The following is a 19031-nucleotide window of genomic DNA, read 5'->3' as shown; positions in this document are numbered from 1 at the left end:
AAGAGAAGAAAAAAAAAAAGAAGAGAGTGTCGTGCTGTCGTCGGGCCGAAGCTGCGGCGAACTCGTGACACGGACGGTCGCTTCTAAATGTGAAACCACTCGTCCGCGTGCTCCAGCTATCCTCCTTCCACCTCCTCTTCCTTCTCCTCCTCCTCCTGAACTAACACTCTCAGGCCGCCTGTGCTCCACCTAATCAGTTGCATGCAGTAGAACGAAAGGTACGGGCCGTGTCAGCCAGCCAGAAAAGAGAAACAGAAGAGCTTCTTCCCTGATCGCCTCTGATCGCTCTACCGCGCCACGCTGACTGACCGGAAGTTTCTCGGAACGATTAATAAGCGCACAATGGACGAGCCCTGATATGCTCCCTGCTCTGAGACACGCAGTAGGCTATCGTCACTGATCGGCCTACTAAGATGAAGGCCTCGAGTACACAGGGCGATTGCTTGACTAACAAGTGAACTTTATGTCTGGAAATAAACCCGCACGGCATCACCAAGCGTACGCACCAGCTAAACGCAATACTATACAACCACCACTAGTTACACACGTCCTTGCGGGTTCTATGCCAACAATAAAGTTTCAGCTGGTGTTCTAGCAATCGTCCTGTGTAGTCCTTCGTTTCTTGTGTACTCGTTTCTTTCGCTAGCTTTCAGCTTAGTTGCCCCTAAGGTACCAACTCGCCCTGCATTTAGCCTTATTAGTGATTGGCTGTCACGAGCCCTACAGCCTTCGCGACAATGCGCGGAACTAGTGACATGCAGGACACTCTCCATGTTGAGCGAGCGAGGGGGAGTCGCGAGGAAAGGGAAAGAGGATGGGGGGGGGGGCACGGGGTAGGAGAGAAAAAAAAAAGAACGTCCGAAACGTGACCGGCATCGATCCGTGTGCCTTGTGACGATGGCGCAGCGGGCGGCGCGATGCAGGTAAGCCCGGCGCCGGGCCGGCCGAAGGTGAGCAGCGCTCAGAGAGGAGCGGGAGCTTGGCCAGTGTGCGCGTGGAAAAAGTTTGGCCGCCTGCGACGGGCCCCCACCACGGGATGTACCCCGACGACGCCAAAGCAGGGATGAGCTTGGGCCTATTCTTGGATTTTTGTGTGTCGAATCCGGCACGAGAGCCTGTATCTTCCCGTCTGCGTCCGGCCCCAGGTAAGCACTTCACGAATTCATTACGCATGTTTTAAAAAATAATTACTCTTCTCTTTTGACCACACTCTTCTTGAGTTGCACTCGATCACTCTCTACCTGCTAGCGTACGCGATAGCTTAGTTCAGTACATTCACGGCAAGTTATACACAAGTTTCATGTAAGCTTCGGATAAGACCAATCCATATCGTTTTCGGCAAGCATGCACCCCCTAGCAAGACTGAACTTTGGTCGTATTGCTACATCGCTGATAGCCGTTGAAACATTACCCAGAAAAACCTGCCCACTAACGTTTCGTACACAATGCCTGCTCACGTTGTAACTGTTGCATTTTCCTTTTTTATTTCCGCGCTCTTCTTCATATTGACCACGCCGTGTCAGATTTATATGTACGGGGTCGTCGTTTTAGATCAATTATTCCCCCTTCGACCTGATGAAACATCCACTGCTTCCCTAGGTTATTGACGTTCGACTATTTCTTGACATTGCCTTTGTATACCTCTTCTTAAGTCATCCTCGCTTGCTACTTCTCTCTCCTTCAAAGCAGAGAAGTTCTAAAGAATTAGTCGCTTGAGCAAGAGTCGCTTGCTAAATGTGAATATTGAATGTAGTGTGGTTGCTGTCCCTCAACCTGCCAGGTATGGTTCAATGGAAGGATTTGGACAATGACACAAAAAAAAGGTGCGCTGCGCTATGAAGCCGGAGATTTCACTTTTATTTGTTTGTTTGAATTTGTGGCAGTGGGTCGTTTCAGTTTAAGCACCGGCATGTCGCAGCGTACAGTAAATCTGAAATATCCTGTGTGCCGATTTAAGGTTACATCTCTTCGTCGATGCATAAACAGAGCCCGATGCATTAAGCTTTCGGAAATCGTCATTCCGGAGGTCAGCTGACGATTGCGCTGGAATGTTTGCGAACTGAAAGCGACACTCTGTCGACAGAGTTTCGCGATTGCGTGAAAGAACGCTTGTGATCATCGGTCACTCGGATAGCAATGTACGTTATTGCATCAGAAGGATCTTTCACTGAGGTGCCATGCCTTCTTAGCAGACTGTTGAACAACTTTCATATGCAATACAAGCACCGCGGTTCTTCTCGAGAGGCTTCTTCTTACGTAAGCATTGTGATGGTGCGCTAGAGGAAGCTGCTACATTTGTAAAGATATAAACGCAGCAACCACATCAATCATTGTAAAATGTTTACTGAAGTCAGTTCAATAAACTAGCTTGGACAGTTCACATCGCAGCGCTGCCACTTCACGTACCATACGGTGAGGACAAATGGCTGGTACTTTCACCTTAGTCAGCATAACCTGTGATGCTAATAATTTGCGACCTACATCACATTATGATCACGTGTACATTGCTTGAACTCGCGATTTTGCGTTGTGATAGCAATTAATGCAACATGCTTGCACTGGTTCATAAAGCTTTTTGTCTGAAGCATCTTGTGTGTCATATGTGCCTCCTTGATGTGTGATCACGCAAAAATGATCTAGTTAGCTTTATTTAGTCCTTACACTGGTTCGTGTAATCTTATTAAAATATTTCCTGCCTTAAGTCTGAGGACACAAAAACGCAGGAAAAGAAACAAAAGAAAGGCGACAAACGACGCAAATGTGAGCCCGAAAATTTCGGAGGCAGGAGCCATAATTTGCCGAGTGCATGCCAGATGGCGCCACAATACCGGGCCACGGCGGGAAGAGATGCTTCACTCGTTAGTGTACTAGCTCTATGGCTTTACCAATGCGCGCAGTACCAGCGCCTTGTTAGCACAATTTCGTCAATATACACTGGAATTCATATGCACTACTGATTAGAAAGATTATGCAACGCGAAATGAAACGCGAACTATAACGAACGTCTCTAACGCATAAATACATGAAAGTGCGACGGGTAATCTTTCTGTGGACTGTTTCTAAGCATGGAGCCGTCCTATGTGTAGGTTAAGGAGTATAAGTTAGACCGCTGATACAAATACAGGTGAACCTAGAAACGAAACCATGCATTGGAGTAGTTTCGAAATTGTTCCGGTTGCACATTTTGAGCTCTATACGTCAGTGCTATGCAAGTCTTTTCAGTCGTAGTTTCACGCGGATAACCTATCGTCTACTCTTTTTTTTTTCGAGTACTATGAAGACAGCTCCAGTTTCAGTTGGACGATTGTTTTATCTAGAAGATTAAATTTCCATTATAATCAGGAGTTCTCGTAGTTTGTCCTGTGCTGCAGCCTTGTCATTATATCTAGTCGCACTTGACCCATTTTCGTTCTGTATTTCAATGAATTCCCCAGGTAAGCTGCATGTATTACACTTGGGTACGTTTCGTCTGCGTTGTAAACTATTCTTGAACTAGTTAGGTTCTTGTTAGGTCTCAGAAACTATCTCGTCGCATGCCGCTTTCTCAGCATGCTGAACCTCGTCGTTTTTGTTCCCGTGTTTGCCGCGAAATAAAGCTGTCGAAGTTCTCTCCAGCGATCGCCGAAAATGAGCTGCAAGTTGTATAACAGATCACGAACTGTCAACGTGAAGCTTTTCATCTTAGACTGACAGAAATGAGAGTTGGCAGCAACATGCTTCCTGTTCGCTTGGATATAACGTGGCTACCAAATCTGTGGTTTGTCGCTGCGCGGCACCCATTAGGCAGTTGCACACGATAGGATCATCATAATGTAAAGACCCGAATTACAAATTAGTACTTGCTACCCTTACAGCCACACTGAAGAACGGTATTTCTTTCAGATGTTATTTTAGCAATGAACCAGCATGTTCCCGTATTTCTCCTTTCTTTTTCGCAAGGAGTGTAAGAGTGTGTCCAAGAGTGTAAGGCTTTCGACACGTCCATGGGGAGGTTCGCGGCAACATAATTCTAGTGCAATGTACCGTTTATAGCGCCTCTGAACCTGCTTAGTCCATAGACAGGCTAGCACTTGCTTAGCGGACCACTAGACTGTGCTGTGGCAGTCAGCACAGTTCTCAGATTCCTTGCCGAGTCGCCAGAACTGCGCGATGCTTTTCACTGTGCAATTACACATGGCGATGGATGACGCCATTGTGGGATCCACAGTTTTGTCCAACCATTCATGAATATAATTTCTTTCATCTGAAAGAAAAAAAGAAACCAATGCTCATGGAGGCAGAGAACGAAACATGAAAGTTGTTCAATCCTGAGGCTCAGTGTGAAGTCAATGGATGCAACGGAGTACTTACATCTTCGCGACTTCCGCTTTTTCCCGCTCACTACGTTATTGTTGTTATTCTCAATCTACACTGAGAACACGTTATAAAAGTTTCCTTTTCAGGTTATCGAAAACTACTTTATAAAAACTTTCATTAGAGAACAAGTTGATTCCTATATGCTGCAAGGGGAATTGACGTATTTGTGATAAGTTAATTAGCAACACATTCGCAATTGTTGCTCACATCTGATGAAAAATAAAGACTTATTTTTAGCTGGGGAACCTTCTGGCCATAGCCTGATCTCAACATTTTGTGCTTAGGCGATATTTCGCTCCTGATTATTATTATTATTATTCTTTTTTCCCTGGTCATTTTCTAACGCAGTCGCAATCGAACGGGAACCTACGTGTATTCAACTAATTTTTGGTAATCTTTTTTTGAAGGGAAAGCTACCAGATAAACACAAAGCGGTCATTTCACGAAGATCTAACAGTGAAAAAAAAAAAAATGTGGGATGTCAAGATGTGCAAAGGACTAAATGTTAAACAAATGCAGTAAGAGCGCATGAGAGGGCAAGAGAGCATGAAACGAACTGAAGCGCCATCTGCTCGCTATAAAGCCCGTTGAGAGACGCAGGCTCCCGGCCTCAGTGATTCGCGCTGTTCGGCGACCATGCGAATCTCAGAGCCTTTCGACCGCATGGCTTCACATGAAGCTCACTAGATGGCAGTATGGCTCTGCGGCCTGAGTATGTTTGAATACTGCTCAGCCGTTACAAAGGGTACGGCCACAAGTTCAGTTCAGCCAGTCCGGTCATCATGTAAATTCATCCCGGATATATTCCTTCAAGTTTGTTCGGATTCTGTGAATATTGTGGATACTCAGGTCTTACGATAAACAGTTCTCATCGCTTGAGATAATCCTCTTCATCACAGCAACGTAGGATTAAGCATAAATTGTACTTGGAATGTTTCGGTACAAGACCAGAATGTTTGGAATTTCAGAGGAACATGTGTGGCTGAGTGATTCGGCACGTCCGGTACCTCTTAGGTTGCAGGTCACGACCTCTACGGCGGCCGAACTAACGGCTCTGCGTCGTGCACTGGAATTCCTTGATTCTGAAAGACCTAGAAAATGGTCTGTGTTTTCCGACTCAAAACCGGCATTACAGTGCACGCAGTCAGTTCTCCGACGCGGATGTCATGGACAGCTGACATACGAAATCGTGAAACTTCACCGTCACGTCCGACAAAAAGGCCACGAGGTTGTCTTCCATTAAGTACCTGGTCATTGTGGAATCAATGGCAATGATTCCGCAGATAACGCTGCTCGCACATCACATCAAGAAGAGCACAGCGTCCCAATTCCGCTTTCGAGGACAGACGCCGCTAGGCAGCTTCGACACTTGGCGCGCAGTCTCTCACTGACCAAATAGATCTCGCCAAATTTAAGACATACATCGATTAAACCCCTCACTGCAACTCCGACCTCCATCCATTCGCTTCTCTGTTGCCTTTGGTTAGAAGTTGCCTTCAAAAAGACATACTCTACATTAATTGGAGTGATCGACAGTGCAGCATGCGAGGTCTGCGGCACCGAAGAAACATATCGACCACCTGCTGTGCTATTGTCCACGATATGCATCAGAAAGACAAAAACTTGCTAACGCGCTACAAAAACTGGACAATCGTCCGGTTTCCGTGCAGGTGCTGCTGGAATTTTAGGTTAAGTGCGCAACAGTATACTGACGCATGCGGCAGTGAGTGTTACGATAGACCAAAGAAAGAAAGAAAGAAAGAAAGAAAGAAAGAAAGAAAGAAAGAAAGAAAGAAAGAAAGAAAGAAAGAAAGAAAGAAAGAAAGAAAGAAAGAAAGAAAGAAAGAAAGAAAGAAAGAAAAGGAATAGCGCGCCTTCTCACCGACGTCGCGAGTATTGTCCCGTACGGGCAATGGTGACGTCAGTTGCATTCTCTCCACGATCTAATGCTGCTCCGTGCACAGACTGGTCAGTCGTTGCAACGTAGCTGTTGTATACATTCCTAAATTCTGACCCGATATAATGTGACTTGATGAATTGTGACCTGATGTAGGGTAAGGTACATGTGGCCAGCGACAATCGAAAAACGCAAGCACATGCATTACTTTTCCAGGGCTGACGTAAGGTCCTAAGCTGCTTGCGACTGTACAGCGCATGCTCATTGCACTTGCTTTTCTTCTCGTTGAAGCGAGCAGTACAAGTCGCGACACGTGCTATATAGGTTTGTCTATAAAGCCCACAACAGATTGCCCGTTGAGCGTGCAAGGTACCTATCGCCTGTCATTATATTACTTAGATCAAGATGGGCGAATATTGTGCAATCGAGTATGCAGTCCAATTATGACATAAGCTATCACATTCGAGCTTACGTCGCTAGTACGCGCCATATTGTTCGTTCAAAAGAAGGTACTCCAGGTTCGACACAAAAGCGAGCCCGAGACAAAGACCGACTCGCAGAAATGAACAAATAACGCGAATCGCCAGAGTGCGTTTTTCTAATGACGTGTTTTATTGTATCCGGCGACGACGAGCCGAACAAAAAGGCCCGGGCGCTGCGCTTGACGTCACGACGAACGTCAGAGAAGTCTGACTGACCAAGGCGTCCTCAGCGCGACAGGCTGGCGCTGGTTTCGTAACAGCCGCTCGTGTCGAAGGAGGCCTATGCGCGGACGAAGCCATAGGATCCGCGACTGTGCCGCTGGCCCTGACATCTCAATCTGGAGCACACGTGCATCTGCGGCAGTTTGACGTCACTTTGAAGTCCATGTCACGTGATGTGCGCACTCGGTGATGTCACGCCGGCACTATGAGTTGTGTGGTAGCTGTTGCATTTCTGTTATAAGGGGGTGGCTGCGGAGAAATGGAAAATACGTCAGCTTTTTTTTTTTTGGTCTAGTCGTCGTTTTCAATATATATACATGTATATGCAGGAACATGGCGCATCTTATATCACATACGTAATTATAGCCATACCGATAAGTGGTACATGTAGATGATAAAGTAGGCCATTATTACGCACTTGTTCAATATACAGGATGTTTCAGCGAACACTTTCAAATTTTTTTTCAAGGTTGCCTGTGGCAGATAGCACAATTCTAGTTCATGAGCTGGTCTACTCGAAGAGGTGGACATTACTTGCACAAAAAAATTGAAATGCGTAATCTACTAATAAAAAAAATTAACTAGTTAGGCTTTTAACTAATTACCTTATGGCCTATATTGCAAATTTATAAATTCTAGCCATGAACGAATTCTCAGGATGACACCAGTTTCGAGATATTAGTTCTCGAACTTTGCGGAGAAATGCAGTGGCGCTGCAGTTAGATAATAAGGGTTTATCAACCATCTGTGACAGCGCTCAGCTCTTTACTTTCTCTCCTTCTCTTCATCTCGCCTTCCCTCAGTGCAGGGTAGCCAACCGGGCGCAGTCCTGATCAGTCTAGCTGCCTGTCGTTCATCATTTTCACGCGCTCTCTCTCTACTTTTCGAACAAACGACTTATTGTCCCATTGTAGATTTCGTCACACATTAGTGTTAGAAAAGTGCGCTTGGTCAGGCTTCACGTGGCCTCAGAGGTGTCGTCGAAGCAGTAGAGAGCCCTCACGAGAGAGCATTTTAATTAGGGCTCCGAAAATACGCTCCTGGTGGCACGAAAGATGCCACTACTCTGTGTGCGCGAAGCAGACCGCCTGCGGAATTCGCCACATCGTCATCTATTGAAGTCCGTATATATGCAGTCTTTCTTCATTTTCATTTAAAGGTAATCGACTCTTGAAGCGCGTGCTGCCTTGGTATTCCTTGCTTCATCAAACGGAGAGGATTCGAGGTATGTCATTAAGACTCCTCACTGAAATATTTTGACCCTGTAGCCTATGGGTGTTCCAACGAGTAAGGGCGTTCCAACGAGCAAGGTCTATATACTGCCGGATACTGTAAGCCGTCGACAGCTAGGCAATGACTTCTAATATTTGCAACTTAAACTCGATATTGCGATGATCTGTTACTGGCTCAGAGGCTCATCAAAAAAAAAAAAAAGACGTAACCTTTTTCTACACCTATTTTTACCGATGCTTCGGAGGCATCCCGCTGGCTTGCGTAAGTTTTTTTGGCGCAAACGTGTATTGTGCCATCGGCAATGTCAGTGCCCGTCTTCGGAATACTTAAGCGTAGTGTTATTTCAGCGACCGATTGCATGGCAGGTTTCATTAAACCACGTGTTCCACAAAGGCGGATGGCGGAGACCACCCCGAATTACACCTATGGCTCGATGCCGCCGTTATCTATTTATTTACTTGTTTTTTTTTGCATCTTACTCTGATACAAGGTTCCCACACGTTCCACAAACAATTAGAGGGGCTATTACGAACAGATGCGAATCGAGTTCACTGTAGAGTTCGGCAAACTCATCACAACTTGACTTTTTTTTTATCATTTTCATAATTCCGATTTCCGTGACAACCCCCGTCAATGCTCAGGGTGCGAGCGAGGGTAATTTGCCTCGCAGATCGCAGTGCGCTGCGGCAAACTCGGAAGACACAAGCCGAATAGAGAATCTGGCTTTTCTCCTATACCTTTCTGATCGAGCCGAATCCATTTACCTGTTGCTTGTGGTTAACTAAACCCGACCCGTCGTCACCGGCTCGATTGGACCCGCTAGCGCTTACAATGCACCTCGACAACCAGTGCTTACAACTCGAAAAGACGACTCCAACTGACTTTTAATATGTCGTATCGACGCCGCTAGAGCTTGACTCGAGCGTATGAACAGCGTGGATTACTGCGTGCACCGTGTTTCGGTGGTGTCGGCACATCTGACCACGATCATCGGCGTCGTCGTCGCTCGCAGTGTTGAGCCTTCGTCCGGCGTGAGCCCCCAACGCTGTAAGCGGCCTGCGCGATTATCGCGACGTCCACGGAGGAGCCGGCCCGGGAGGACCGGGCGCCAGCGGGCGAAGCCGTCCTCCTCGGTGGGGCCGCGTCACCCTCCGCCGCCGCCCCCAGCGAGCGGAACATGAAGTCGCTGATGCCGGACGTGTACGCCGACCAGCTAAGGGAGCTCAACCCGCTCATCTGCTACGTGCAGTGCCTGCGCGGTAAGACGCACTCGCATCAAATCAATCAATCAATCAATCAATCGATCGATTGCCCAATCAATCAATCAATCAATCAATCAATCAATCAATCAATCAATCAATCAATCAATCAATCAATCAATCAATCAGTTCTGTGTAAACAGGTAGGCGAGTGGTTTGGTGCGGATTCACAATGTAAAGTGGCATCGCGACGCGGCGCTCAATCTTATAAACTTTCTGCTCTTTTTACGGGTCCTTGTTGCGTCGGGTCGCCGATAAATAAATAAATAAATAAATAAATAAATAAATAAATAAATAAATAAATAAATAAATAAATAAATAAATAAATAAATAAATAAATAAATAAATAAATAAATAAATAAATAAATAAATAAATCATGCCATCAAGCTATCAATCGACTGGCATGTAACAGCATGGTAGAACTGCACAACAATGCACCTGCAGCCACAGTTACCCATAAATTAAGAAAGATTTGAGCTCACATATAAGAAGCAGACACCAAAAACGGGACACAAAATTACCTTCGCGGGTTGCAAACTTTCGCTATTTGTGGATTACCAACCCGGCCAAACACAAAGCCTACCTGTTAAGCCATTGATGTCTCCCATAAATTTTATTCCGATCGATATCACCCATGAAGCTGAAAAAAATAACAAAAGATAAACAAATAATAGTTATGAAGCCTATTATCATTGTTTAAGAGGACATGATGTCTGTTGTCCTTTGGATGCGAAAGTGCTTAAATATTTTAAATATTACTATGGTAAGTGTGAAAATTAGTAGTAGTTCGCAGGGTTCATCCATCTCGGCTGTGGCCTTGACAGTGTGGCAGGAGCAAATCGCTATCAAAGTGTGGCAAAACACATCTTTAACTAAACAGAAAAGCAACGCATTAACAGATAAGCACCCGAAAAGCGTGCAGTATGGAATACCAGTCATTTTAACTTAGAGCTTCTACCAACAATCTAAATGATGCTGCCGTGAAACTGTGCATCCTCATCGTCAGGGCTCAGACTGACAGAAACCTATGACATGTTGAAATGCCGATCCATCTCTTATGTCACTCTCGGGGTACATATTTGTCGATTCCGACTGTTCCATAAACAGAACGTTTAAGTTCGTTCTGCCTTTAAAATTAAGTGTTTGCAAAAAAAAAGCCCACTTCAAAGAGGAAAACAAACTTAGCTGAAAGAAGCCATGGCGCCGAGAAACATCCGTTGCACTACTTTTCTCTTAGCTCTGAATTAATCAATAGTAAGCTTATATGTAGCATTCAATTCAACACAGGCATATCACAATACCATTCGTGGTAACCAAACTCGGCGCTTCCTCATGCTCGACAAAGTGAGCCTGTAAAGCGTGCTTCGCCTGTAAAACATACCTGTTTGCGAAGGAAGCTTTCATCTAAGAAAAAAAAAAAAAAAAAAACTAATAGGGCGTTGTCCTTGATCAGTTACATGTAAAGTAAACATGAGCGAGAGCTTAGTGACCAGCCCAACTGCAAACACGCCACAGTGGTAAGAAAGCGAAACTCAATCCGCTGGTAAATAGTTCGCAAATTATTATTGAACTTGCCATCCCAAGTAGTTCCAAGGGCTGCACTTGTCTCATGATCTGCTTTATTTTGCCATACGGTCTTGTCATCAGCATTTGACGCATTGCGTCAACGTCATCTACTTGTCTTAGTTTCCGATCGTATCTACTTATGCACGAGCAGCGGCTCGGTTTCACGATGACGAAACTATAGGGGAAACCTTAGAAACATTGGGCTCTCCTTGTAACCACTTGGCACTCGCAATCGCTCGGTTGCCGTTTGAGAGTGACGTCACGAGTTCTTGGAAATCTAACCCGGCCGCTGTGGTCGTCGACGCAATCTACCGCCTCATCGACTGCGCAAAAAAAAAAAAATGCAAAGCTAAACGAAACAAGGGTGCCTGCACTACTCCTTCGGGTGACGTCACGATCTCTCGACACGTGACTGATGTGGTAGCACGCTTGCCCTGTTACAAAAAAAAAAAAAAAGTAAACAAGAAAAAACGGAAGAAAAAAGTGCCCAGCAAGAAAGTAACAAAGAAAATCAGCGGTGCTTTAAGTGTCGATTTCAGCGTCCGTGCGTCTCACCGAGAAAGTTGGCTCACGAAGCCGTGAGAAAGACGCACGGAATTAGAGAGAGAGAGAGAGAGAGAGAGAGAGTGCACGTGACGTCACGTCAGGGCGTCTACGTTCTCGGCGGAGAGTTAGTCTTGACGTAGTTTTCTTCTGGGGTCTCGCTCACTGGGTAACATATTCGCTGCGGGTAGAACGCGCCAGAATCTTTTTTGTTTCAAGAGGGCTGCCACGGATCTCAAAAGCCAGGACTTGCTCTGTGTCTTGACCAAGAGATAGAAAGAGAATTTATGCTTCGCCATGCCTTAATGCTTGCGAGTCTTATACAAATTCGAAGTTTATGCAATCTGTGCAGTAGCGTTAGGAGGCAAGTACGGCTTGGTTGGGCATCTCCACAGAGACTCACAGCTGATTGTCATAGAAGTTGCAAGTTGCTCTTAACATGCAAGTTAGCTTCATGCAGTGCCTCAAGGTTCTGAGCAGCATTATCCGGACAAGAGAACTTACTAACGATAGTAGCAAAAGTGAGTTAGCAAGTGTAGAAAGCAATTTTACTCATTTAAGTCTTGTTCTCGTTATCATTCTACGACATTTCTTGATGTGGAATTGAAGTTCTTCGCACATTTATTGGCTCGGGCCCACAATGTCTATGAGTTGTTTGTCTTGTTTTGCATGAACAGCAGAGTATATTTTTGTCGAACTGACACAAATGCACAAATTTTGCTTGAAGCGTATCATTTTGACCTAGATGTGCAAGGTTTCTAAAGTTTTGTATCGTATACCGACTGGCTCCTCTTAGAGCGGAGTCATAAGTCAATGTATGTTGTAAAACAAATATCCATTCTTACAAGCGGGCTTCATCTTGTTGCCTGGGATCACAGCAGAGAAGCGTTGTTGTGGTAAAATGGCAAGTTCGCATGCTAAACTACGAGGCAGTTTCACCTCGTGATGAGAAGGAAAGTAGCGACAGTATTTGTACTCAAGTAAATTTTTATTTTGTCTTTGTGTGCGTCTCTCGTTCAGATCATGCTGACGACACCTCCAACGCCAGCAAAAAGCCTCACATTCGATCCAGCGCATTCAAACACCTGAAGAACGAAAGTTGCGTCAAAAATGGGGTAAGTTATCATCTCGTTATGATACTGTGTCTATACTGTTCTACTTTTTTTTCGGCCTCACTATCTCTTTGTAGCTACTGTTTTACTTATTTTTCGCACGACAGCAATGTGACCAGCATTTTGGGCCATTCTGAACAAGGAATCTGTACAAATTCAAAGAGGCAAACTTTTAAACTGTTGCTTTTGGAGATTGATTAGGGACCGGTTCTACAAATGACGCTCCTACCTGACCAGCGGTGTTCCCTCGAACTCTTGAACTTATGTGAATAAATCTTGTGACGACAGATTAGTTGTGAGGGAGGGATCTTTTTAGATCCCAATATTATTTTTTTCTCGTGACATTCGTCAGGGATCTGCACTACTGTTTTTCATACGAGCAACCAGAAAAATGTCTGAGAGACGTTCATCCCTTATGTAGTTCTTGCGTTTACGTCTGACACACTTGCATAACTACCAGCTCTGAAGAAACATGATAAGAGCAAATATAATGGTCTGAAGGGATAAAATGAATAATTCACTCGCTGGTTGACTCACCAAACAAAAGTTTGTGTTTTAAGAAATTGACTACAAAATCACACTGTGAAGCTGGCTTGCAAATGTGTGGCAATATACAACCAAACTCATGTATCCATTTTGGCATTAAAGCAATGGCTGGCTGTCAAAGAGAGTTGATGATACTCACTGCAACAGCGTGTGGTGCTCGTAGCAAATGCCGTAGTTGATGAAAGTAGGCCTTTGTTTGCAAAGACATTAACACAACAATGTACTTGGTGGCCAAACTTCACTGCATAAAAAAATCAGGTAATATCAACATGCGAAGTTTGCTTAACAAAGCCAGGTAGCTTCAATTTCACGCTGGCCGATTCGTAACTTCGCCATCTTGCAATGTATAGTTAAGGTCCTGTTTCTTCTTGGCCTGGCGTAGTTTCTAAGCAGGCCTCTTTATTAAAAACAGTTCTTTCCGTAGCTTTTTTCCGTACAGTGCTTTGTTAAGGCTGCCTTACAGTCACGTAGACGCTTACTTACGGGTGCATCGCTTGCAGGAAGGATTTGCTATTGCGGTGTCTCTACAAGACGGAACAATCATCTACGTATCTGGCTCCATCACCTCTCACCTTGGCTATTCAAAGGTAAATCACGAGTGCGCCGTTCATTCTGCATCCTGTCTAACGTCATCTACTTCGCGCGCACCTAAAATGTGTAATCGATCTTCCAGTAGAACTTCCTCTTCCTTATGAAGCATAATGGATCGTGCAACCGGTACTGTGGTCTCACGCTGGGACTTAAGGTAGTGCCATGGACGCAATGTACATAGCGAGGATAGAACGAGACAAAGGGCTCAAAGGAAGACGGAAGCTTGAAGCCGTCGTCACTAGCAGAAAAAACAACAACAAAAATACGGAAACCTTAGCCTAGAAATAACATATATATAGATGGGCTCGTCTTCTTCAGCGGCGGAGACATGCCCCTTATTGAAACGTTGGTTTTGGGCTGAGGCTTCCCATGTTAGCCCACTGTTGACAATAGCACGGTCGTAGCAGGACCATACTCGCAGCGTTGTGTGCACTTCAACTTTGTTAACACAGTTCCGACAAGAGTCCCATATGCGTTCTATACTGGCTTCTGTCACATACACTTATGTGTTGCGGCAAAGCATACACAGTGTTTGCGATGAAGGGAAGTGAGAACTTGCGAAAGTACTATATAAGCATAAACAACGTGTCATTGTTTTAGTACACTTTGACGGTACGGTAGCTCCAGGACACCAAGGGGAAGACGGAAGCACCAAAGCTGGAGCCCGGGATGGTTTGTGGAATTGGGGCTCCCCGAGGCCTCCGCGTGCCGGGGGTGTAAAAGTTCGACTGTCCGCTGTTGCGTACAGCCGATCAGGTAGGCGAACACTCCCTGGCCCGCTCCGGCCTTAGCGATTCCAAATAATGGGTCACCATGGTTGCAGCTTGCATCCCTCCGCTGTCCATTAAATGCCGTAGAGACCGTACGCCGTCCACTTTGAGATTATCTCAGATGGTCTCCTGAGGCCTCCGTCTGTCGGTATTGTTTTTATGTTCGTATGCTAAATGATCTCCCTGCAGTGCAGAGAGCCTTGCTGAAATCGCCTGAGTGACTTTTCTGTGCGTTCATTCTCGCATTTCACATTTTTGAGAGCAACATTATAAACTGACCTTCGCTCTCGGCTTTCTTTCTTTTTTCTTCCTCCGCTGCTTACACAGGATATGCTCCTCGGTCAATGCATAATGAACTTTCTGTACCCCCGCGACCGCATCACCTTCGCCAATCACCTAAGTCATGGCCTCAACTCTTGGTTCAATGAGGATGCCAAAGGTATGGGCAATTCGCAAAGCCGGCGCTGTCGCTTCTCCACACGCTATTCCTTACCCTGCCGTGCCAGTCGGCCGATTCCCACGCCAGAACCTGGTCTCCATCTACGAGCGATGCACTTACAGTTCCTTTTCTCTCTCTTTCTTCCTCCTTTTCCCTTCTCGAGGTATTTGCCACAACCGAAGCCAGAGCACCTTCCTATGCAGATTCAGGTAATGATGCGTCGCACGTGGATATGCTTGACCTTTCCTCGCCAGCGATGTGCTTCGTGGTTACCCTCGGAACCTTGCCATGTCGCTTCAATACATGAACGAGTACGAAAAGTAAAAACAGAGAAATAGTGATCAAAGGGTTTATTTTGTCAGTGAGCTTCACTGTTTACCTTCAACATTAGCAATAGAAGAAGCTTGTCACGGTGACCGATAGCTGATTTACAGCGGAGACATCCCGCCGTTTAGGAGTGTATATTAGAAACGTGACAACCCGAGCGATGTTTAAATAACTTGCGTGAAAAGTTAACAGCAGAGAAAGCCATGTACTTTTCATTCAATATTCGTAGGTTAGCATCCTACTTCCAATCATATGCCTGCCGAAGATACCTGCTCATGTAATGAGGCGTTGACCTGAATGTTGGTTCCATATTCCCTGCGATGCCAAATCGATGTGCTTTTTTTTACGCGCTATAAACATATGCACTATGTACATTAGCTTCCAGATTGTGATTATCTAAGAAAGTAACATTAAACTTTGTGCTGGTGTGAACAAAACAGCATGATATTATGGTCTGATGACGACAGAAGACTGCTATGCACCATTAATTATTCGTTTAAATTCAGTTCCTCTTCCAGCAGTTTTTTCTTTTAATGTTCCCAATCCTTGCTTAAGGGGGGCGTAATGCGGCGTGCTTCGCCGGGAAAGGTCAGCTTACATTCCTTATCTTCATTCCTGCATCTCTTACCTCCATTCTAATGGTTGCGATGACTATTTAGAGCACAACCTTGTTCCTATACATTGTTCCACACGATAATATCGGCGTTTGTTTTAAAGTACACGATACATACATATATAGCTATAGGAACATCAAAATCCCGTCTCTTTGGCTGCTTCTCCACTTAATCTTAATTTTTTTGGCATTCACCTCTTCAGATAAGGTTAAGGATAAGGTCTCACCCCGGCACTCAAGCGTCGTGCTACGTTCTTGCATTTAAATTTCCTTATTCGTGACGCGCCAGCGATAGCCATCTTTATGACCTGATCGTTACCACTATCCGAGAACATACTCGGACGGTGTATATCAAGAAGTATAGTGTTATTTTCCTTCAAAGCTTTCGCAGAATGTTTGTAGATGAGCTGCGAATTTACGGCCTTACACTTATTGCTCATTATAGTATACAGACCTACTGAAAACAACCTGGTTTGAAAGTCACAATAGGCCGCGATAGTCCGAAGAAAATAGACTTGTCAGAGTTTTCTGGAGTGACAGGTTGTATACTTTACTGACAGAGTGACAAGTCTCAAAGAAGTCACAACAGCGAAGCTTATCATACAGTCTACGGACTGCCAAAAGTTTTTGTATCAGGACAGAGCTTCACGCAGAGGTATGAAATGAACAAAAAGACAAAAAAAAAAAAGAAAAGCCGTCTGCTGAAACACAACACCACGCACACAGACGCGTCGTTCTTCTTGCTGCATGTGCCGCGGTCTGAGCACCGTGTCGGAGAAGCGTGCACTAGCGCTCCCTCGCGGAGCGTCGCGCCGTGGCGCCTTACTCTCTACATCGTTGCCAGAACGGTGTTTACTTCCTCTGCTTCTCTCTTCTCGCCACTTCCTTGGCAACAACTTGCGATGACGTCGAAACGAGCAGGCAATACCAGAGCCTGAAATTCGGCTACGGCATCTCGGACAAGAAGGTGCAGTACAGGCCCTTCCAGATGTCCGTCTACATCAAGGACGCCGCCAACGGGGACGACGTCAGCGTCGAGAACGCCTCCACCGCCATGTGCCTCGTCGTCACCACAGTCGCCATAAAGACGGCCTACAGGGGTGAGTTGGCAGCGAGCTCCAAGCGATGAATGCGGGTGCACCCTGAGATCAGATGTGTACTGATATACCGACTCATTTTGTTGGAATGACTGCTTCTCGCATATCGACGGAGTGTACGCTTATACTCTGCGTGTAATAGATACATTTATGACAAGTGAGTTCTCCAGAAACCCGCAATGTGAAGGAAATTTTATGAAGGGAAGACATCGTTTCTCACCCGAGAGTAACTGAAAGCGCGTGGCGGATTTGGCTAATTGGTTCTCATTGATTGGGGAACACTTGTCTTCGTCGAGTGTATCTGTGTCCTTTGTCTTTCATTTGCGCTTTATCCCGAGCACCATCAGAAGTAGCGCGAAGGTATAGAGGAAATTCATGCGTCTTTTTCTTTTCTTTTTTTTTTGCCTTTTGAGATAGGTTTATGTGGATTGCTTGGTCTATGTGAGGTTGAAGGACGTTCAACTGTAACAAAACACGCTCCATCGCTAGCATGACTTGCATGTATTAATTTTCGTCACGCGAACGAAGCAGAAATGCCGAAGCCTAATGCAGTTGCTTTACGATGTATACGGCTAAACGCTATCTTGGTGCTAAGTGCGAACGACGAAGCAATAACGGGAAATAAAAAAAATTAATAAAGAAACACACGCTCTTGCTTTTACAGTGCCCGCGGAAACTCCCGCTATGACCTGCTTTTCCACACGCCATACTGCATCCTGCCATTACAGCCACGTTGATCTCAGGTGAGACTGCTAGGGCAGTTGCAGAGCGAGGGTTGTGGGGAAAGCCATGACATTTATTGTCATTAAATTCACGAACATAAGAGCAATCATAGTCACGGAAAAACTGGAAAGAAAGGAGGGCTTTAGGAGCTGGCTGGTGACTGCGCTCTTTAAGTTGTTGTTGTTGTTGCCTCAAAACATGACTAGTAATGCGGTTTGTACGTACCAGCTCCTTTTCTGGGGATTGGAGCCGCAATCTCATTAGAATCAATAATGGTAATCCTGCAATATCTTATTTGTTGATATGGGAGGCAAGACATGCAGTTTCACCAGATGGTGCACTCTGTGTAATACCTGCTATTTTAGCAAAGTTGTATTAGTAAAAAGAATATTATTTTTTTCTTTTTGCCGACTAAGTTACAGGGAAACCATCAAGACAGCGGTAACGCAATACATTCTGATACGTTTTCGCGAATTGTATGATATTCTACAAATGCATCTGAGGATCCTAAGCAAAAAAATAAAATAAAAAAAGAAACGAACATTTCAATGTTGATAACAAAAGCTCTTCAATATATTTAAACGCGTTCAATAGTCAGTGGCAACCTAGAAATGCCACGATAAACACGCCACTGTCCAATTTAAGGATAACTTGCACTAAATGAGCCTAGCAAATACGGATGTTCGCTGATTTACTGTGACGTCCCGGACGGAGGCGAGATTCTTTAAATACCAGCGCCTCTCCGGAACTACGTTTTGCAGCGCGGACGCAGATCGGGCGGGTGTATAGTACGTCTTTGTTGGCGCAGATTGGGCAGACTTCTTTGGTTGTCGCAGTTGTCACCGAAAATATGAATTAGCAAAAACATTCTCACGATATCAATTCATTGTGTCGCCTTTCGTGGTGTGTGCAGTGCTGCAGTCTACCTTGGATATTTGCCACAAGACATGCTGGGCCATTCGGTGTTCGATTTTTACTGTCCGGAAGACATGGAGCTGCTGAGGGACATTTACGACCTGGGTGAGTGCGCAGTCGGCTTACGCCGATTTTGGTAATCAAATTACGCACCTAGTGACCTGCGTTCTCGTAACGGTGGTGGAAATCGAATGACGTTACAGTGACAACCATGCATGAAGAAAACAGACGTTGAAGCCAGAGAAAGCGTAGGGTAAATTTGCTACGTTTAATTAATATGTAGAAATAGTAAGGGAATTGGAAGGGAAAGTAGACAATTCCCCGACAGCTGGGAGCCTA

At 45.2% G+C, this 19031-nt stretch overlaps 1 protein-coding gene across 1 annotated transcript in view; it reads left to right on the top strand.

Moving 5' to 3' along the window:
- Positions 1-954: 954 nt before the first annotated feature.
- LOC119445119 (period circadian protein-like) overlaps positions 955-19031 on the top strand; it is a 34809-nt gene continuing 16732 nt past the window's right edge. The window contains 8 exon segments of the mRNA XM_049664130.1: positions 955-1145; positions 12580-12674; positions 13718-13804; positions 14906-15017; positions 15181-15226; positions 16879-17057; positions 17719-17797; positions 18691-18797. Coding sequence (XP_049520087.1) covers positions 1037-1145; positions 12580-12674; positions 13718-13804; positions 14906-15017; positions 15181-15226; positions 16879-17057; positions 17719-17797; positions 18691-18797 — 814 coding nt within the window. The 5' untranslated portion in view covers positions 955-1036.

The sequence above is a fragment of the Dermacentor silvarum genome, chromosome 3 (assembly GCF_013339745.2).
Source record: "Dermacentor silvarum isolate Dsil-2018 chromosome 3, BIME_Dsil_1.4, whole genome shotgun sequence".
Classification (NCBI taxonomy): Eukaryota; Metazoa; Arthropoda; class Arachnida; order Ixodida; family Ixodidae; genus Dermacentor; species Dermacentor silvarum.
Note: the sequence above shows the minus strand (reverse complement) of the source record. Positions and strands in the feature narration are given on the sequence as shown.